Genomic DNA, 22,853 nt, shown 5'->3' with positions numbered 1-22,853 from the left:
GAGTTTTGAGGGCCTTCTTATTATTATTAAATGGATTTATATAGTGCCAACATATTACGCAGCGCTGTACAATAAATAGGATTGCAGACAATGATAACAGGGGTGACAGCACAATACAGGTAATAGGCAATAGATACAAGACGACAGGTAACACGCAATAATATACACAACACAATGCCAGATCATACACTGGAGTGGGAGTGGTGAAAATAAAAGTTCCATAATTCTGGGTAAAGTGCACACCGTCAAGTGTAATACACAAGGGGAGAGGGCCCTGCCAAAGGCTTACAATCTAGAGGGAGGGGTAGGTGACATGAAAGTAGGGGTGCATCAAGAAGTTCTTGGCAGAGAGGGTTAGGGCAGCGTTGTGTTCTTGAAGATGTTGGAGGAGGGGGCTGCCCTAATGGGTGGAGGTAGGGAGTTCCATAGTGTTGGAGCAGCTCTTGAGAAGTCCTGGAGGCGTGCATGGGACTGGGTGATGCAGGGGCGGTCAGGCAAAGTTCATTGGAGGAGCGGAGTGAGCGGCTAGGTGTGTACCTCTGAGTAAGATCGGAAATGTAGGTTGGACAGGTTTTGTGGACAGATTTGTAGGTCAGACACAGTATCTTGAATCTGATTCTGGACTGGATAGGAAGCCAGTGGAGGGATTCACGGAGGGGATCCGCCATGGTGGAGCGATGAGAGCAGTGGATAATTCTGGCTGCCGCATTCATGATGGACTGCAGTGGGGCATTGCAGTAGTCAAGGCGGGTAATAATGAGGGCATGGATGAGGAGTTTGGTGGTGGCAGAGGTCAGAAAAGGGCGGATCTTGCAGATGTTACTATTTTTATAATCGTTCGTAGTCGATTGTGCCCATCAATGGAGATTATTTACAACCAATCCGATCAGAATTTGATGCCTATGACAGCCGATCTCTGTGATTGGCTGGCTGGCGGGGGGAGGGATATAAAAATTTTAAAAAGGGAATATTTATTAAAAAAGAACACACACAAATAATAAAAATAAACAAACAAAGCGGCAGCTATCAGAGCCCACCAACAGAGCTTTCAGAAAAAGGGGGGGAGGGGGAAAATCACTTGTGTGCTAGGTTCTACGGCCCTGCAGTGAGGCCTTAAAGCTGCAGTGGCCCAATTTGAAAAAAAAAAATAGCCTGGCCACTAGGAGGGGTAAAGCCTGTGGTCCTGAAGTGGTTAAAGAAAATCTGAAGTGATACTGAAAAAAGTTCGATATCTTTGGTTTACTGCTATCTTCCATTGAAATTCCGTGCCTTTGGGACTCTTCAAAAAGATCTGGGGATGCAACTGCTTCCCAAGACAGGCGCATCTGTACTGTGCATGTTCAATCTCGGAATCGTGTGTGTGTGTGTGATGTGTGTGGGTGTGTGGTGTGTGTGTGAGAGTGTGTGTGTGTACGTGCGTGTGCGTGTGTGTGTGTGCAGTACCAACCTACTCATCCCAGAGTACTTCTGAAGCCTTAGGGCTCATTTCCACTATAGCGAATCCGCATGCGTTGTCCGCATGCAGATTCGCACAGCCAATACAAGTGGATGGGCCTGTTTCCACTTGTGCGTTGTGCGGAGCGTTTTTGTGTGCGGGGTCTGTCTGGCCTCTCGCTCCCCCTCCCCTCCCACCGATATGTTAGCTGGCGGCCGCTTCCTCTTTTGTAATGCCTGGTTAGTGCCCTCCTTCATTCCCCGTCTCCTTACACAGTAGCGCCTTTCCCGGCTTCTGTGAATGAGCAGGAGAGCGGTTCCCATGGTAATGGCGATATACATTGCCGCTACAGGAAGCCGCTCTCTTGCTTCCTGCTTATTCACAGCAGCTGGGAGACGCGCTGCTGTGTAAGGAGACAGGGAATGAAGGAGGGCGTTGACAAGGCATTACAAAAGAGGAAGCGTCCGACAGCTAAGGTAACACTAACGGCGGCCGCGGGGAACTATATACAGGGGCAACTATACTAGATATACTGGGCATTTATACTAGCTATACTGTGCATCTATACTAGCTATACTGGGGCAACTATAATACCTATACACGGGCATCTATACTAGCTATACTGGGTGTCACGGACGGTTGCGGGGCCGCAGACGCGCCCTGGAACCGCCCGTGAAGAAAAAGCGATCGCACTCGATTCTCTGCATCGATTGCGCTTCAGATCAATAGGACCAAGATTTGATGTGTAGTATCCCTCTGCCTAGGAACAGCTGGGGGATCTGTCTTAGCTGAGTAAGAGCCTGGGGGGAGGTGTTAATTAGCTGGACATATTCCCTGTGGAAGGCACAATTCCCCTTTCTGTTCTGGGAACCAGGTGACACCTAGATGTTAATTAGCCAGCAGAGAACTCACTCTGCCTTTTGGGAAAGACAGGATGAGCCCCCAGCAGGGGGCTATTCAAAAATCTGCTCTGCTCAGACCGGCCGGAGCCACATGAGAAAGCATGGAGTTTAGGATTTTGAGCATGTTTAAGCAATACCGTTCAGGTGAGAAATGTGGAAGTTATATCATTCTGCTGGTCCGGATCTTGTGAGTGTTTTGATATTAAATTTGGGCCACTGGCATAACCAGAACTCTGGGAATTCCACCGTTTTTTAACCGGGCATGCAAACATGCCCAAGTTTGATATCATATTAATCGGTAGGTTCTGGGGATCGAGAATATGTAATTATTATTTGTGTGCCGGCCGCGCAGGTCTGCCTAGGGAACATGTCAGGATTATGAGGTTGCTAAAGCCCCTGCCCAGATGTGATTACCATAGTCCGGCCTGGGGGCCGACTCTGGAAGCCCGCCTCTGAACTCAGCTGCATTAAAAGTGAATAAGCTGCCTGGGAAAGAGAGTCCTCCACCCTGAAAACATCTTGAACTCATCGGTGCCAGCTTGAGGATATGCTGGCATCCACCTGGTCTGAACTCTGAACTTTGATTGAAACCCAGAACTCTGATTTTTCCCACAAAAAGGACATCTTTCCAGGAACTAAGTATTTTTCTCCCTTCTTTTATTTTTTATACTGGCTATTACTGTTTTAATAATTGTTGATTTTAATAATTGTCTGTATATATTAATTATTTATATTGCTGTGAATAAACGACTTTATCCAAGTCATTCACTGTCCGCTACCCTGCTTATCAGCACACACAGAACTGATCCCGGGTCTCTGAAGAGACGCTACTGTTTGTTTGTTTGTTTGTTGTTGGCTAGACAGAATACCGTGTGTTTAACCGTTTTATTCGCAGGACTAGTCAGTCAGTAAATCGGGTCCACTGGCCCATACCAGTGGTGGTGGCAGATACCGTGGAATCGTGTGTACGTTGTAATTACCCGTATCTCACAGGCTCCCTTCTGGTTTGTCTGCAGCTAATTCTTAGCGGTTCCTGCGCATTGACTGCGACCAGAGTTCGCACGATCTGTGCGCTGGCACCGCTTAGAAGGCCAATTGCGGTCAGCCACTAGGGCTCCTGTGACACTGGGCATCTATACTAGCTATACTGGGCAGCTATACTTGCTATACTGGGGTAACTATACAACCTATACTGGTGCAGCTATACTCCCTATACTAGGGCAACTAAACTCACTATACTGGGGCAACTATACACACCTGCCCCTTCCTTCACCCCCCCAGGAAACCGCCACGACCAACTCCGCAAGACCACCCTGCCCACACCCCTCCCCCCGTCAGGGAAAATTTTGGTCTGGATACCGGTCCCCGGGCTGAAAAAGGTTGGGGACCCCTGCTTTATGGGATCCAGAGCCTTCCCAACATAGGTGAGTATCTACTTTTTTTTTTTTTTTTTTACCATTGCTTCGGTATTGCTTTAACTGTAACCTACAAAGCTTTTCACAAGGTGAAACATTTGCTTTGCATCAGGCACAGAGATTTCAGGGGCAGCATTTTTGTACTGTGTGTACCTTCCTGAGGAGGAATGGAGTGGCTGAGGGTGAGCAGTTTGTTTGTCACAGACTCACAGCCAACCAGTGTGCTATTGTGTCGAGCTGCAGCATGTCATGTAAAAACATTTAATGAAGCAGAGCAAATTGTAGGGTGCTGTGCGATCATTCCAAATCGGGTGTGGGTGGGGGGGGGGGGGGGGAGAGAGAACATCCTCACACGTTTGCCTCAGGCAGCAAATAGTCTAGAACCAGCCCTGCAGATGCCACCCCAACTGTACTCTCCAGTCTACCGACAACCTTCTTCTATCCTCTAGAATCACCTCCTCGCATTCAAGTATACAAGATTTCTCACAAGCCTCACCCTTCCTCTGGAATCACCTTCTAAAAAACATCCATCACTCTGCAACCTCTGAAATCTTTAAAGTGGATCATAGATGAAATGTGGGGTCATTACTTATGAACTCCTCACATATATTAGTCAATTTTGTTTCTAATATTGTTTTCCCCCCTCCTATTACCTAGAATTAATTTAGCCTCTCCTTTCATCTCTCCTAACGCCTCATTCCAAGACCTAAAGTGGTCCTGGGAGCACCTCCCCCCCCATTATAGCAAACGCACAAAAAACACTGAAATTTGCATGCATTTTAGATATGGTGATAGCCTGAATTTGATACAGCAACCCACTTGTCAGAAATTTTCAGCAGGGGGTGAGGTTTAGCTACCTAGTACTGTTGTACTTTCTATTTATAATGCTGTGGGAGAAATATATTCAAAGATTTTTTTTTTATATTTTTAGCTCAGCTCTTTAAGTGCTTCCTCAAAATTCACTTTTTCAGACAAGCAGACGCTCTGACATAGGCCATTCCCCTTCAACCTCGGGCCAATTTGTGCTTCATACTAAATGTAACCTGAAAATACACAGCCTTTAGGTATACGTATAGCATACTACCCCAACTTTTGTCTAGAGGCGGACAATGACTATGTTTGCTTTATAAATCAATAGTAATAATATTAACTAGGAGCTAGTCTAGTTGAGATGTCCCACAATTACTTTCTATGCTTGTGGCACTTTGGAAATACGGTACCAAGCAGGAAGCACTAAAGGTGCACATACAGTGGTGGCTGGATGGTGTAATGGTTAAGGGCTCTGCCTCTGACACAGGAGACCAGGGTTCGAATCTCAGCTCTGCCTGTTCAGTAAGCCAGCACCTACTCAGTAGGAGACCTTAGGCAAGTCTCCCTAACACTGCTACTGCCTATAGAGCGTGTCCTAGTGGCTGCAGCTCTGGCGCTTTGAGTCCGCCAGGAGAAAAGCGCAATATAAATGTTATTTGTCTTGTCTTGTCATCAACCAAAAGACAGATATCTCTCTCTGATTTAATCTGTTCGGTACCATAAACAGCAGGCTTATACTGGTAGGAGAACAAAGGCGCCAGAAGAATAAAAGTGCATAACATTTAAAAAAAAATTGCTTGGAGGAAGTAATGGACTTACCTCCGTAAAGCAGACACAAAGGACTGTCACTATGTAAGCATTTTTGGGGTACTTTCAATAAATGTGTATGTTTACATAGTGACAGTCCTTTGTGTCTGCTTTACGGAGGTAAGTCCACCACTTCCTCCAAGCAATTTTTTTAAAAAATGTATGCACTTTTCTTCTTCTGGCGCCTTTGTTCTCCTACTAGTATATTTGAGTCCACCCCAGGTGGAGGGGTGACCTACCCCCTTTTCTTCCGATCTACAGAGAGCAACTTCTTAATCCTGAGTGAGGACAGGTCTAATCTCCTCACCTGCCTATTGAGTGGTTACCTAGGTGGTAACCCACGTTTGTGAGTATAACCATCTCACTCTTCTACTTATTTCAACCAGCTCTGACATACTACACTATATTGGGCTCCCGATCTCTCTCAACTTTATAAACAGCAGGCTGATTCCCGATCAATTTCTGCATGAAATCTTTTGGCAATCAGTCTCATGACGCCACCTCCGGCTGCTGTCCCCACTAATGTACATGTACCCCCGATCCCCCCCACTCCCGAATAGCATCATAGCACACACACGCAGTCCACCAGCTACAACGTAATGCACCGGCAACCATGTGGGACGCGAATCCAGGAGAGCGGAGACAGAAGTAGATAAAGTATAAATGCATGTGGCACGGTGGGGTGGGAAGGGGTGTACAATTTATCCTAAAAGGGACGGCGGCCGGGGGTTCTGTCGTGTCCGTCATTGACGATTATTGCATGCCGTTACCGCCACACACGCACAACCGCCTGACATCTTGCAGCATGTCCGATCTGTACATGCAACCAATTTCAGCCAGAAATTGCCCGCAACATCGACTGGGCATGCTTTTGAGGACACTGATCTTCAGTCAATTCGATGACCAGAGGGTCGACTGGCCGCCAAATCAGTAGATGTAACTCTGAAATTGCACACCAGTACCCTCGCCTGCGGCTTTCAGCTCTTGAGCTTCTGGCACGACGCTTGCTCCAGCTCCTCCAACTTTATAAAACCTATTCGGTTGGAGGTGTGGATAACGTTTACCGCTGGGTCCACCATGTCTAATAAATTAGTGGTCGCAACCAAATTTCCACAAGTAGGGAATGGCCATTGGTCTATGAACTTTCCCGCTGGGTCACCTCAACTAGACTAGCGCCAATAATAACTACAGACCACCTGTGTGGAAGTCAATTAGGACCCCACTGCCAATATACCACCAGACAGGGGGTTGCTTTCCCAGCCCACTCAGAACTCTCATATCACCAGTAAATAATAGAGTAAAATACACTTTAGTTTCCCTAGGAAGTTGGAACTACCGTAGTTACTAGAGTAGACCTTCACCCCAGCTAAAGTTTCTCCTGGTCTCCGACAAAATGGCCGCCGCCTCTGAGGACCTTTCCTTCGTAGTCAGCAGTAGCGGCTTCCTTATCCTCCCTGTTCTACTAAGGTACGTCACTAAGCCGACGCCTTCCCATTGGACGGGCGCCTGGCGTCATCCGCTGCTCGGGCTTCTGGATGGCCGTCGTTGGCCACGCCCCTCTTGCCAGCTGCGCCCGATGCAGGTAGCGGACGGTGCGCGCGCCCCTGGGCAGAACTGAGCGGCGGAGCGCGTGCACGGAGCGCCCATGTCCGGTATGAGGGGAGGTCTCTCGCTTGTTTTGTGGATTTGTGCATGGGGGAGGGGTGGGGGTCACGTTCTGTGTTCGTTATGAGGCTGATTGTGACGTTACTATACGAGTCACGGCTAATGCCAGCATGCACAGGCAATCAGGGGTTATCCAGCTACTCAGTATTTCATATCCCAGCATGGAGGTTTGCAAGTCTCAGTGTGCAATGCAATGCAAGATAGACCTAGTAAGGGGGTACCTGGGTGCCAGACACCAAGAGTCCCAGCAGGACCTTTTATGGAGAGCTTGTTTGGGTTCACAGGCTTGTACTGCCAAACAGGCGTTAACTGGCTTTTAAACACTACGGGTCCTATGTGGCTGCTAAACAATACAAGTCTCAGCATTCATGCCAAACACTACAAGTCTTAGCATGCCACACCATGCCTCCTGAGTGGCTGCTAGACATTACAAGTCTTAGCATGCCAGCCAGAGTGGCTGCTGAACACTACTAGTCTCAGCACGCCAACCAGAGGGGCTGATAAACACTACGAGTCTCAGCATGCCAACCAGAGTGGCTGCTAAACACTGCTAGTCTCCCCATGCCAGCCAGGATGGTTGCTAATCTATACTAGTCTCAGCATGCCAACCAGAGTGGCTGCTAAACTCTACTAGTCTCAGCATGCCAACCAGTGTGTCTGCTTTGCACTACTAGTCTCAGTAAGCCATGCCAGCCAGATGTAATCAGTGGTTATTTGGCTTTACTTAATAAGCACTACAAATCAGCTCGTGATGCCAGACAGTACCTACACATACTGTAGTTCTGCAGTTGTTGTGCTCTACAAGTCCCAGCATATGTATTCCATTTGGTACCAGGCCTGACGCTTAGCAATTGTGGTATATTCCTAGTGGCATCCTCTGCCAACCAGGACCAACCTGTAGCTCTGCGCCGTGGTTCACTACCAGTCTCAGTATGCACTGCCAGCCAGGCCATCTAAAGATGATCAATGACATGTTAATTTTTTGATGCAAACAATTTGGATTAGATCCAGAACAGAGTTGACTGACTGCAGAAGAACTGAAAGCTCCAGTGTACGACTCTTGCTACTGCCAAACCACTAGTCACAGCATATACTGCCGGACATTTGCAATCAGAGGCTCTCCTTGGCTTGTAGAACTACAAGCCGCAGCATACAGTGGCTTGCAAAAGTATTCGGCCCCCTTGAAGTTTTCCACATTTTGTCACATTACTGCCACAAACATGAATCAATTTTATTGGAATTCCACGTGAAAGACCAATACAAAGTGGTGTACACGTGAGAAGTGGAACGAAAATCATACAGGATTCCAAAGATTTAAAAAACAAACAAACTGCAAAGTGGGGTGTGCGTAATTATTCAGCCCCCTTTGGTCTGAGTGCAGTCAGTTGCCCATAGACATTGCCTGATGAGTGCTAATGACTAAATAGAGTGCACCTGTGTGTAATCTAATGTCAATACAAATACAGCTGCTCTGCGACGGCCTCAGAGGTTGTCTAAGAGAATATTGGGAGCAACAACACCATGAAGTCCAAAGAACGCACCAGACAGGTCAGGGATCAAGTTATTGAGAAATGTAAAGCAGGCTTAGGCTACAAAAAGATTTCCAAAGCCTTGAACATCCCACGAAGCACTTTTCAAGCGATCATTCAGAAATGGAAGGAGTATGGCACAACTGTAAACCTACCAAGACAAGGCCGTCCTAAACTCACAGGCCGATCAAGGAGAATGCTGATCAGAAATGCAGTCAAGAGGCCCATGGTGACTCTGGATGAGCTGCAGAGATCCACAGCTCAGGTGGGGGAATTTGTCTATAGGACAACTATTAGTCGTGCACTGCACAAAGTTGGCTCTTATGGAAAAGCGACAAGAAGAAAGCCATTGTTAACAGAAAAGTATAAGAAGTCCTGTTTGCAGTTTGCCACAAGCCATGTGGGGGACACAGCAACCATGTGGAAAAAGGTGCTCTGGTCGGATGAGACCAAAATTGAACTTTTTGGCCAAAATGCAAAACGCTATGTGTGGCAGAAAACTAAAGCTGAGTACACACGTACGATAACGATCATTCGAAAATGAACGATAACGACAATCGGACCGATAATCGTGCGTTCCAAATTTTCCAACGATCGTTTTTTTTTAGGCGATAACGATCGTTATCGTTCAATCCAACCAATCCAACCCGGCGGATTTTTCCGAAAGACAATCGTTCAATTGTTGCAGTGTGTACAAAGATCGTCCGATAATGATTATCTGTGGAGTAGTACGCATGTTCTTATTGTCATAACGTCACTCCCGTTTGCGCACGCATTTTTTTATCGTTCGTCGTTCAGTACTTTATACTTATATCGTTCACGTGTGTACACAATCGTTCATTACGAACAATCTTTTCGGGCTAATTTGAATATCGTGTAAACGTCACGAATCGTTCGTAACGAACGATCTTTATCATACGTCTATACAAACCCTTACACTGCACATCGCTCTGAACACACCGTCCCCACTGTCAAATATGGTGGTGGCAGCATCATGCTCTGGGGGTGCATCTCTTCAGCAGGGACAAGGAAGCTGGTCAGAGTTGATGGGAAGATGGATGGAGCCAAATACAGGGCAATCTTGGAAGAAAACCTTTTGGAGTTTGCAAAAGACTTGAGACTGGGGTGGAAGGTTCACCTTCCAGCAGGACAACGACCCTAAATATAAAGCCAGGGCAACAATGGAATGGTTTAAAACAAAACATATCAATGTGTTAGAATGGCCCAGTCAAAGTCCAGATCTAAATCCAATCGAGAATCTGTGGCAAGATCTGAAAACTGCTGTTCACGAACGCTGTCCATCTAATCTGACTGAGCTGGAGCTGTTTTGCAAAGAAGAATGGGCAAGGATTTCAGTTTCTAGATGTACAAAGCTGGTAGCGACATACCCTAAAAGACTGGCAGCTGTAATTGCAGCAAAAGGTGGTTCTACAAAGTATTGACTCAGGGGGCTGAATAATTACGCACACCCCACTTTGCAGTTATTGATTTGTAAAAAATGTTTGAAATAATGCAGGGCTGTGCAGTCGGAGTCGTGGAGTTGGAGTCGGGGCAATTTTGGGTGCCTGGAGTCAGGAAAAAATACTCCGACTCCTAATGAATTTAAACTGTAATTAAAATAGAAAATATGAGAAAATGTTCTATTTCTCAGATAATAGTCATCATAAATAATTTATACATACAGTAATAGCTGTGCTTAGTCCACAAAAATGAAATAAACCAATCAAAATTGGTTACTTGCGCTGCTTCAATAAAGCAGTCCCTGTATTTCTAAAGTCAGATATACACATCTGATTGTGACTGTATATATGATGTGTACACAGGAATCTTATATATACTAAATAACATCTATGCTGTAAGAATAAAGCCTGATGTGTAGCCGTGTCACTAATAGAGATGGTCAATGAGATGGAAATAATTCTGCGTTGATTCTGATTTATGCAAATCTACGCACTCTCTTTGCTGATGAAATCAAATAATTTGATATGTTGTTAACATTTGGTTTGGTGACTACGAATTAAATGGTACCTGAGAAGGATGAAAAGAAAACTTTTATACATACCTGGGGCTTCTTCCAGCCCCTTTCAGGCTAATCAGTCCCTCGCTGTCCTCCTCCACCACCTAGATCTTCTGCTCTGAGTCCTGGTAATTCAGCCAGTCAGCGCAGTCCGGCCACATGCCGCTTCCACAGCCAGAAGCGTTCTGCACTGTTGTGCAGGTGTAGTACGCTCCCGGCGGCGGAGTGTGTGCATGCGCACTACGCCAGACTGGCTCAAGTTCCTGGACTCATAGCAGAAGATCCAGGTGGCGGAGGAGGACAGTGAGGGACTGATTAGCCTGAAGGGGGCTGGAGGAAGCCCCATGTATGTATAAAACTTTAATTTCATCTGTCTCAGGTTTACTTTTTTACACAGTAGTACAATACTCTACATATGCACTCTCCACAGAGCTGCAGGGAATCCACTGAGAATGTTGTGCACATTGAACACAGAGGTGTTGTCTATCACTCATAAACCTGGTTCAGATTGTGCATGAAGAATGTGTAATAGAGGAAGAATCTCCTTATTCCCCTGCAGAGTACCTGCACATCACTGTTACATGTACCCACAGTTACATTGCCTAGGGCCTGATAGATGTTCTTTGTTCCGGTCTGTACCTTTTACAAGTACTCTTACCAAGGACTAGTTTTAGTCTATGACTAAAGGGAATAAATATGGCAGTCTCCATATCCTTCTCACTTCAGTTGTCTTTTAAAATTCGTTGGCAGTTAAGAGACTAATTTCATGTTACATACTTTCAATCAACAAGATTGTAATATGCAAATTAGAGGAGTCGGAGTCGGTGGAATCCTAAACTGAGGAGTCGGAGTCGGTGGATTTTTGTACCGACTCCACAGCCCTGAAATAATGTATGATTTTCGTTCCACTTCTCACGTGTACACCGCTTTGTATTGGTCTTTCACGTGGAATTCCATAAAATTGATGCATGTTTGTGGTAGTAATGTGACAAAATGTGGAAAACTTCAAGGGGGCCGAATACTTTTGCAAGCCACTGTATATACTGTAGAGCTAGAATAAACGGCAGGCTGTGAAATGAGGTACTACAAGTCCCAGCATGCACTCCAATGCTGGGTACACACAATACAATTTCCTGTTAGATTTACCTGCCAGATCGATTTTTTTTTCCAGCATGTCCGTTCTTAATTTCAAACAATTTTTTGGGGGGTCGATTTCGGTTCACTTCTATGGAAATCGATCAGAAAATAGATAGGAAAATTGATTGCAATTAAGATCGGACATGTTGGGAAAAATTTGATCTGGCAGGTAAATCTAACATAAAATTGTAACGTGTGTACTTTGCACTAGGGGAATCAAACTTGTGGTCTTCTATAGGCAGACCATGAATAATACTGGATGGCTTCCCATGAAAAATGTAGATCCGTATACAGAGCCAGTGCTTTTTATCATGTACTGATTGAATTCAGTCCTGGATTTGTTGATGTGGGATTAAAGCTTTCTGGCGGAACGATGGATCGTTCTTGGCTTCATGCTAAAATGCCCAAACACTACTTCTGTTTACAGGGCATACAGTAAAACGATTGCTATACTAATATAACGCCTGGTACACAACATGCAATTTACTGTCAGATGGGTGGGATTGATTATTTACAACAGGTTCGATCTGACTCCCGATCAATTTTCCGATCACTTCTATACAAAATCAATCAGATTACTGATTATATTTTGATCAGTAATTGATTTGACCCATCTATCTGAAGAGGAATTGCATGGTGTGCACCAGGCATAACTCTGCATCTCTGCTATAAACAAGACTGCAGGATAATGATCAGATTCCTCATGTAGTTATGGTTATTTATGTCTAAAAAGTTTGTTTTGTCCTTAATATCGTTGTGGCCAAGAGTCTGTGGGAAATGACATTTGGCCTGGAAGGCCTGTGAACCTGACAGCCTCAGCACTGAGTGAGGAGTGTTCTGTTTAGAATGTTGCTATGTGTGCATTTCATGAAGCTTGTTTACGAGATAGAATTGTACTAGCTAAATATTGTAGATTTCCAAAGACTTTATATGCCTATTATTGCAGCCAGTAAAGTGTTTGTTTTTTGTGCACAGTTCTTCATACGTGTGACCGCTGTGGTCTCATTCTGTAATCTATAATGATGTGCAATCCGAGGAATCTGTTAAGATGTTATATGCTAATTGACCTCAGTTGATAAGATGTAATTGTGGTACCGTATTTTTTTTCTGGGATCATCACATGGCAGTGTTTAATTGTTCTGGGACCCTGGAGTATTAGTGTGTCATGGTTCTGGGACCCTGACGTGTTAGTGTGTCATGGTTCTGGGACCCTGGAGTATTAGTGTGTCATGGTTCTGGGACCCTGGAGTATTAGTGTGTCATGGTTCTGGGACCCTGGAGTATTAGTGTGTCATGGTTCTGGGACCCTGGAGTATTAGTGTGTCATGGTTCTGGGACCCTGGAGTATTAGTGTGTCATGGTTCTGGGACCCTGGAGTATTAGTGTGTCATGGTTCTGGGACCCTGGAGTATTAGTGTGTCATGGTTCTGGGACCCTGGAGTATTAGTGTGTCATGGTTCTGGGACCCTGGAGTATTAGTGTGTCATGGTTCTGGGACCCTGGAGTATTAGTGTGTCATGGTTCTGGGACCCTGGTGTGTTAGTATGTCATGGTTCTGGGACCCTGGAGTATTAGTGTGTCATGGTTCTGGGACCCTGGAGTATTAGTGTGTCATGGTTCTGGGACCCTGGAGTATTAGTGTGTCATGGTTCTGGGACCCTGGAGTATCAGTGTGTCATGGTTCTGGGACCCTGGAGTATTAGTGTGTCATGGTTCTGGGACCCTGGTGTGTTAGTGTGTCATCGTTCTGGGACCCTGGAGTATTAGTGTGTCATGGTTCTGGGACCCTGGAGTATTAGTGTGGCATAGTTCTGGGACCCTGGAGTATTAGTGTGTCATGGTTCTGGGACCCTGACGTATTAGTGTGTCATGGTTCTGGGACCCTGGAGTATTAGTGTGTCTTGGTTCTGGGACCCTGGAGTATTAGTGTGTTATGGTTCTGGGACCCTGGCGTGTTAGTATGTCATGGTTCTGGGACCCTGGAGTATTAGTATGTCATGGTTCTGGGACCCTGGAGTATTAGTGTGTCTTGGTTCTGGGACCCTGGAGTATTAGTGTGTCATGATTCTGGGACCCTGGCGTGTTAGTGTGTCATGGTTCTGGGACCCTGGAGTATTAGTGTGTCATGGTTCTGGGACCCTGGAGTATTAGTGTGTCATGGTTCTGGGACCCTGGAGTATTAGTGTGTCATGGTTCTGGGACCCTGGAGTATTAGTGTGTCATGGTTCTGGGACCCTGACGTGTTAGTGTGTCATGGTTCTGGGATCCTGGAGTATTAGTATGTCATGGTTCTGGGACCCTGGAGTATTAGTGTGTCATGGTTCTGGGACCCTGGAGTATTAGTGTGTCATGGTTCTGGGACTGTGGCGTGTGTTAGTGTGTCATGGTTCTTGGACTGTGGCGTGTTAGTGTGTCATGGTTCTCAGACCTGTGCGTGTCACTGTGTCTTGGTTCTCTGACCCGGGCGTGCTAGTGTGTCTTGGTTCAGGGGACCCTGGCGTGTTAGTGTGTCTTGGTTCAGGGGACCCTGGCGTGATAGTGTTCCACAGTTCTGGGACCCTGGCGTGTTAGTGTGTCTTGGTTCACGGGACCCTGGCATGTCTGTATGTCTTGGTTCAGGGGACCCTGGCGTGATAGTGTTCCACAGTTCTGGGACCCTGGCGTGTTAGTGTGTCATGGTTCTGGGCCTGTGTGGCGTGTTAGTGTGTCATGGTTCTGGGCCTGTGGCGTGTTAGTGTGTCATGGTTCTCAAACCCTGGCATGTTAAGGTATCTTGGTTCTGGGACCCTGGCATGTTAGTTTGTCATGGTTCTCAGACCCTGGCATGATAGTAGTGTCATGGTTCTGGGACCCTGGCATGTTAGTGTGTCATGGTTCTGGGACCCTAGCGTGTGTTAGTGTGTCATGGTTCTGGGACCCTGGCATGTTAGTGTGTCTTGGTTCTGGGACCCTGGCATGTTAGTGTGTCATGGTTCTCAGACCCCCCTGGCGTGTTAGTGTGTCATGGTTCTGGGACCCTGGCATGTTAGTGTGTCTTGGTTCTGGGACCCTGGCATGTTAGTGTGTCATGGTTCTCAGACCCCACCTGGCGTGTTAGTGTGTCATGGTTCTGGGACCCTGGCATGTTAGTGTGTCATGGTTCTTGGACCCTGGCGTGTGTTAGTGTGTCATGGTTCTGGGACCCTGGCGTGTGTTAGTGAGTCATGGTTCTGGGACCCTGGCATGTTAGTGTGTCATGGTCCTCGGACCCGGGTGTGTCATGATTCAGGGGATCCTGGCATGTTAGTGTGTCATGGTTCTCAGACCCGTGCGTGTCACTGTGTCTTGGTTCTCTGACCCGGGTGTGTTAGTGTGTCACGTGACCCTGGTATGTCTGTGTCTCGGTTCAGGGGACCCTGGTATGTCTGTGTCTCGGTTCAGGGGACCCTGGCATGTCTGTGTCTCGGTTCAGGGGACCCTGGCATGTCTGTGTCTCGGTTCAGGGGACCCTGGCATGTCTGTGTCTCGGTTCAGGGGACCCTGGCATGTCTGTGTCTCGGTTCAGGGGACCCTGGCGTGTTAGTGTGTCTTGGTTCAGGGGACCCTGGCGTGATAGTGTTCCACAGTTCTGGGACTCTGGCGTGTTAGTGTGTCTTGGTTCTCGGACCCGGGCAAGTCAGTGTGTCTTGGCTCAGGGGACCCTGGCGTGTTAGTGTGTCATTGTTTTGGGACCAAAATATCTGTGATTCAATAATCATTTCTCTTGAATTTTGTTACCAGTGATGTTTTTTCATCCTATCAATTTAAGTGTATACATTTGATTTAAAGATGAACTGTAGTGATAATAACATAATTAATAAAATTGCTTATTTTTTACAATACTGATTTATAGATTTAGTCAGTGTTTGTTCATTGAAAATCTTTCCTCTCCCTGATTTACATTCTGAAATGTATCACTGGTGGTGACATCTTTTGTTCTGTCTGGTAAGCTGTATGGAATGTTCGTTACTGAGAGTTCTATGTACAGAGGGAGACACTAGCTAGGCAGTTGGAAAAAGCAGTTTTTTACCCACAATGCAATGAGGTTTGCAGACTGCATACTGTTAGGACCATGGTCATGACATGACACTGTGGGAGGGGTTTCACCACAATATCAGCCAAACAGACCTCCCCTGACCATCTATTTGAGAAAAGGTAAATATTTCTAGTGGGAAAGGGGGTATCGTTTTTGTTTTGAGACCACCAAATGTTAATGTGTTGGTTTTGGGACCCCCAAATGTCAGCGTGTCATTGTTTTCAAAACCCCAAATTTCAATACATAATATTTTGAGACTCCCAAATGTGAATGTGTCTTTGTTTTGGGACCCCCCAGGTATCAGCCTGTCATGGTTTTTGAAACCTCGGGTGTCAGCGTTGTCACTCTCCTCTGGGACACAGTGACAACTGGACTGTGACCATTTTCTCTGAGATGCAGTGTTGCAATTTTGTGCAATCTGTCTACAGTGCCAGCATGCCATGCCAGGCACAGATCCTGCTCTCTGGCTGGCAGAGGCTCGCCTGCCATGCCAGTCACAGATCCTGCTCTCTGGCTGGCAGAGGCCTGCCGTGCCAGTCACAGATCCTGCTCTCTGGCTGGCAGAGTCTCCTCTGCCGTCCCTTTCACAGATCCGGCTCTCTGGCTGGCAGAGGCTCTCCTGCCGTGCCAGGCACAGATCCTGCTATCTGGCTGGCAGGGGCTCACCTGCCATGCCTGTCACATCTTGCTCTCTGGCTGGCAGAGGCCCGCCTGCCACAGATCCTGCTCTCTGGCTGGCAGAGGCTCGCCTGCCGTGCCGGTAACAGATCCTGCTCTCTGACTGGCAGAGGCTCGCCTGCCGTGCCGGTCACAGATCCTGCTCTCTGGCTGGCAGAGGCTCACCTGCTGTGCCGGCCACAGATCCTGCTCTCTGGCTGGCCGGGACTCGCCTGCCGTGCCTGTCACAGATCTTGCTCTCTGGCTGGCAGATGCTTGCCTGCTGTGTGTGTCACAGATCTTGCTCTCTGGCTGGCAGAGGCTCCCCTGCTGTGCCTGTCACAGATCCTGCTCTCTGGCTGGCAGATGCTTGCCTGCCTTGCCTGTCACAGATCCTGCTCTCTGGCTGGCAGATGCTTGCCTGCCCTGCCTGTCACAGATCCTGCTCTCTGGCTGGCAGGGGCTCACCTGCCGTGTGTGTCACAGATCCTGCTCTCTGGCTGGCAGGGGCTCACCTGCCGTGTGTGTCACAGATCCTGCTCTCTGGCTGGCAGGGACTCTCCCTCTTTGGGATTGGCACCATCTCCTCCTGTGTCAGCAGTAACACTCCTCAGCCTGTGATAGGGTCAGTTGGGTCAGGCTGTGTAAACTAGCTACAGCTAACATCTGACCATCCTTGTTGTGCTGTTATTCCATCACCTATTAGCGGCAGCCGGGGAAAACATTTCCCTTCTCTGTGCCCAGAGCCAGCAGCAAGTCTCACATGACTCCTGCGTGAGGCAGTAAGTGAAAGCGGATGACAAACACTCGTGTTTTCAGTTAATGCACCGTCTCCAATCACTGTCCCCTCAAGTTACTTCTACACAGGCTGTGCCAGGCACCAGCTTATCAATAGGCAATGATCTGGCAGCATTCCTAAGGCAAATAACTTCCAGATATATATATATATATATATATATATATATATATACGGTATATATATATATATATATATATATATATATATATATATATATATATATATATATATATATATATATACACACATACACACATACACATATATATATATATATATATACTGTATATTCAGTCTTACAGCACATCTGAAGCAAAAATAAAAAATAAAGTATGATATAAAATTGTAAGTGTAGTGCGGATAATGAATAGAACATTAGTAGTAAAGAAAATAGACTCCTATTTATTTAGTGCTTTAAAACAAGAAAAAAAGAAAGACTGGCACTGCGGTCATGGGACAATATGGAGATGGTATTCAGGTATAGGAGGATTAGGGTACTGACCTTCCGTGTGCTCAGGATGCTGAAGTAAACATCAAACGTATCAATATAACAGAGTGAATAATACATTCGGCACTACATGTAGAGGTAGATCTTATCTGTCATTTGTTGCATCAATCTTCCAGATCATACATAGCGATCCATTTGCTCCATAAATACATGTATGATGTACCCTTACTGATCCTAGCTGTTAGGCAGTGTGGGAGCAGCGGTCCGCCTGACGGCCGTGCGCACGGAGCCTCGGAAGAAGCTCGTTTGCGAGCGAAACGGCCGTCTCTCTGTTCCCCCTCCCATAGTGACTACCAGTGTAGATAACATCCCAATAACCTCAACTCCTAAAGCTCGCTGTCTGGGGGTAACTCTGGACTAGGCACTCTCATTTATACCACATATTAACACATTACCTACCTCTTGCTACTTCCATCTCAAAAACATTTCCAGAATTCCTCCCTTCCTATCAAAGGGGGCTGCTAAAATGCTTGTACAGGCTCTAATCATATCCCACCTTGACTACTGTAACATCCAACTCTGCGGTCTACTAAAAACCAGACTGGCGCCTCTCTAGTCCCTACTGAACTCTGCTGCCCGCTTCATCCAGCTCTTCTCCCGCTCCTCTCTGCATTGGCTACCTGTTACCCAAAGGATCCAGTTTAACCTCCCTGGCGGTAAGCCCGAGCTGAGCTCGGGCTATGCCGCGCAGGGGGAGATCTCAGCCCCTGGTGGGGCGATTTTTTTATACTGTAAATTGCTGTGTGCGCAGCCAGCACTTTGCTAGCCGCGCGCACAGCTTGATCGCCGCCGCTCTGCGGCGATCGGCCGCACGCAGTGGCGAAAGAGGCCCCCCCGCCAGAGCCCTGCGCTGCCCAGACCAATGAGTTCCGGGCAGCGCTATGGGCTGGATCGGAGGTGTCTGACGTCAGGACGTCGGCTGACGTCATCCCGATCGTCGCCATGGCGACAGGAGAAGCCAAACAGGGGAACGCGTTATATACGCGTTCCCCTGTTTGCTATAGATGCCGGCGACGATCGCACTAGAGGGACACATGCGCCCTCTAGTGGTGTTTCATGTAGCTACCACTCTGGTAGCTTTACATGAAACAAAAAAAAAAATAAAAAAAAAAAGGATTTTTGCCAATTTGGCAAAAAAAAATTAACTGCCAGGGAGGTTAAAGTCCTCATCCTATCATACAAAGCTCTACATAGGCTATCCCCTCCTTACATTTCCTTATTAGGCCTGGAACCCACTACAAAACGCTATCGCAATCGCTAGCGTTTTTAATGATCGGTTTGTAAGCGATTTCATGAGCGATTTTGGTAGCGTTTTTAAAAAGTGTCAGCTTTTTGCCAGCGATTGTTTAGCGATTAGCGGTTTTATTTCTAATTGGTCCTTTCAATTAATTTTAATGTTTTTTTTATAGTGTGCAGTCATTTCAAAACGCTAGCGATTACACCAACGTTTGTATACTTTGCAGAAACGCTAAATGCGAAAAATGCTGCATGTCCTGCGTTTTGCAATTTGGTAATCGCAATCGCTCCTGTGGAATTTGGCCTATCCATTAACATTAGCTGAGCGTTTAGGGAAATCGCTAGAGGTTTGACTCGCTCCCTAAACGCTCAGAAAATCGCTCTAGTGGGTTCAGGCCCTTAATCTCCAGATATTATCCCTCCTGGAACCGTCACTCCTCCCAGGACACCCTCTTGTCCTTTAGCTTGGTCACCTTCTCTCACTCCAGGACTTCTCACAGGGTCACCTCTGATTTGGAGCACTCTCCCCAAGCCTCTCCGTCATTCTCTGAGCCTGGAAACCTTCATATGTACTCTCAAAACATACCTGTTCAGACAAACCTATAACTTTCTATAGTTAGTACTAGACTCTCACTACCTCATCTGCTAACTCCTGTATCGCAACATAAAACGGAGAGATTCAAAATTGAAAGGTTGTGTCCCGGTCAATCACAAATCCACAGTTTTAAAGCGGATCTGAGATGAAAAACTAACTATAACAAGTAACTCATCTATATATCATCTAAACTTTAGATGTTTTGCAAACAGCATTAATAGAATATGATTATTTCTTCCTGTGATACGACAGCAGCCATGTTGTTTGTAAACATTACACAGAGGCAGGCTTATCTGTATCTTGAGCAAAAAAACTTAATCCCCCCTCCTCCTCCCCTCTGCCTCTGAAATCTCTGGCTAGTAATGCCCCCCCCCCCCCCCCCCCTCCTCCTGCCCAGACTGAGCTCCCATGAGCCCTTGCTACTTCCAAGGCTCTCTGAAAACCTGTGGGCGAGGCTTGTTTAGTTTATAGGGAATTAGAGTATTAAAACAAAAACAAAAAAGTATTTGGCCTGAGGAATGCCCTATAAACAATAGGAAAGGAACACAATTATGCAATGAGTAAAATTTCATCTCGGATCCACTTTAAGTAAAATATAAAAAATATGTTATTTATATGGCAAAAATACACTTTATTTTAAAAATGTTTAAGTTCCCACTTATTATTCCCCCTCCCCCACACACAGCACACAAACACATCCACGCTGGCTATTGTGGATTCAGTCAAGCAACTTATGAGTTAAAGTTCACAATAATTAGACTGTTGAATTGTGGTCCTCCAAGAAAGTCCTGCTTAAAGGATACCCGAGGTGACATGTGACATGATGAGGTAGACATGTGTATGTACAGTGCCTAGCACACAGATAACTATGCTGTGTTCCTTTTTTTCTTTCTCTTCCTGAAAGAGTTAAATATCAGGTATGTAAGTGGCTGACTCAGTCCTGACTCAGACAGGAAGTGACTACAGTGTGACCCTCACTGATAAGAAATTCCAAAATTCCAAATTCCATCCGCCCGGCGGATCGCTCAGAAACAGCCGTATCAGTCTGACGACAGAGCGTACACACGCCGGACTGTCGCTGGCACGCCCACCCAGCGGGAGGCAACGACGGACCCGTCGTTGCCTAAAGTCCGGCGTGTGTACGGACCTTATTGGGCAAAGTTCAATAAGAAGCAGCAATTATCCACAGCTTGAGACCACCATATAATCCAATTTAACTCCACAGCTCAGCATGGGATTGCCGATGTTACGGGCAGATGTAATGTTCATAAATAGGCAGAACTGGACAAACTCGAGCAGCAAAGCACACCAAGCTTGAAGCAGGAGCAGCTTGTATAGACAGATGCATATGTGAAGGCATTGTCAGTATGTATCTCCCTCCCTAATGTCTCCAACTCACTATTCTCTAGAGGGTAAGCATGCAAGGGCAGGGACCTCTTCCTAGTGTTTCTTACTCTGATGTAATTTATCATGTGGTACATGTACAAATATTGGTCTTGAACCACTCATCACCTATGCATGTATTTGTACTTGTGTTGCTGGATGTACTGATTGTACAGAGTTTTGAACATTTAATGTATCTATGATTTGCAGGTAGTTTTGCTAAGCATTAAATACTTGTGTCCAGCGCTGCCTTCCAACCATCCTGTAGCATCTAGCGGCTTTCTGGCTTCCATGCCCGGCTCCCGGCATGTCACATGACCTGACGTGGGTCAGATGACACGCTGGGAGGTATGCACGGAGGACGCCGGAAAGCGACTAGATGCTGCAGGATGGTTAGAAGACGACGCTGGACGCTTGATGAGTATTTTATACTGCACTGGGGGGAGGTTTGTGTTTGAAACTGAAACTGTGTCTGTGTCTGCAGGAAACACCGGAGATGTGGGGATGATGGCGGAGGAATCCAGGGTGCCGGATCTCCAGCCGTGCAGCGAGGAGGAGCAGCACAAAGATGAAGAGGGTAAATGTTGCTATGCTGAGGGTGGGAGGGGGTGCACAGAGCAGACGGGGGGAGTGATGTTGGTATGCAGGGGGTAGGGAGAAAGGCTGACGAAGCGGCACAGAGCAGATGGGGTGAGTGATGTTGGTATGCAGGGGGTAGGGAGAAAGGCTGACGAAGCGGCACAGAGCAGATGGGGTGAGTGATGTTGGTATGCAGGGGGTAGGGAGGAAGGCTGACGAAGCGGCACAGAGCAGGCGGGGGGAGTGATGTTGGTATGCAGGAGGTAGGGAGGAAGGCTGACGAAGCGGCACAGAGCAGGCGTGGTGAGTGATGTTGGTATGCAGGGGGTAGGTAGGAAGGCTGAAGAAGCGGCACAGAGCAGGTGGGGTGAGTGATGTTGGTATGGGGGGGGGGGGGGGGGCACAGAGCAGGCTGGAACATGTGGGGAAAACTATGCCCTCAGCCAGCACTCCGTGAATCCATCCGCCTGTCTGATCGTTTGCTGATGCCCTGAGTAAGGGTTCTCGGGCACGCTAGATTTGTGCCTGAGGATGGTCTTTATCTGCCGCCTCGGCCAAGTTGAATCTAGCATGTACACATAGCTTTAGAATCCTATCTGGGGAAGCTGGCAGTTAGGGTTGGTAAATGAGATGGAAATAATTCACTGTTGATGCAGGATTATTCAGATTTTGTATGCAAATTTATTCAGTTAAAAAATGCAGCATGACAATTTCTGATAGATTTGTGCAGTGTGTGGGCAGGCAATAGAACTCTCTCTGATCAGAGAGGGATCTATCTAAGGGCTCTTTTCTTCTGTGAAACGCGATCACAATCGCGCTCCGATGCGATCACGTTTCAAACCAATTTCCACGAACGCGATTGCAATTGAGCTACTATACTCATTATAGAGGGCTCAATCACATACAAAACGCAGCAGGGCGAAGATTGCGCTCGGGACAAAATTGCAATGCGACCAGATTGCACTAATGGAAGTGGCTGCTGCTGTTTCCAGTAGTTATTATATATATATATATATATATATATATATATATATATATATATATGTATATACAGTATATAGCGCTAACATTTTCCGCAGCGCTGTACAGAGTATCTATTGTCTTGTCACTAACTGTCCGTCTGAGGAGCTTACAATCTAGTCCCTACCATAGTCATGTGTCTATGCATGTATCGTGTAGTGCATGTATCATAGTCTAGGAACAATTTAGGGGGAAGCCAACTAACTTATCTGTATGTTTTTGGGATGTGGGAGGAAACCGGAGTACCCAGAGGAAACCCACTCAGACACAGGGAGAACATACAAACTCCTTGCAGATGTTGACCT

At 46.7% G+C, this 22,853-nt stretch overlaps 2 protein-coding genes across 2 annotated transcripts in view; one reads left to right on the top strand and one right to left on the bottom strand.

The window, feature by feature from the left end:
• Positions 1–6,797, bottom strand: part of PTPN18 (protein tyrosine phosphatase non-receptor type 18) — a 220,565-nt gene extending 213,768 nt beyond the window's left edge. The window contains exon 1 of the mRNA XM_068248793.1: positions 6,706–6,797. The gene's annotated coding sequence lies outside the window, so the exon portion shown is untranslated. The remainder of the gene's footprint in view (positions 1–6,705) is intronic.
• Positions 6,798–6,926: 129 nt separating this feature from the next.
• Positions 6,927–22,853, top strand: part of LOC137527834 (vacuolar fusion protein MON1 homolog B-like) — a 37,113-nt gene continuing 21,186 nt past the window's right edge. Inside the window, exons 1-2 of the mRNA XM_068248791.1 lie at positions 6,927–7,021; positions 21,434–21,526. Of these exons, the coding sequence (XP_068104892.1) occupies positions 7,015–7,021; positions 21,434–21,526 (100 nt within the window). The 5' untranslated portion in view covers positions 6,927–7,014. The remainder of the gene's footprint in view (positions 7,022–21,433; positions 21,527–22,853) is intronic.

The sequence above is a fragment of the Hyperolius riggenbachi genome, chromosome 8, assembly GCF_040937935.1.
Source record: "Hyperolius riggenbachi isolate aHypRig1 chromosome 8, aHypRig1.pri, whole genome shotgun sequence".
Taxonomy (NCBI): Eukaryota; Metazoa; Chordata; class Amphibia; order Anura; family Hyperoliidae; genus Hyperolius; species Hyperolius riggenbachi.
This window is presented reverse-complemented; position numbering and strand designations above follow the sequence as displayed.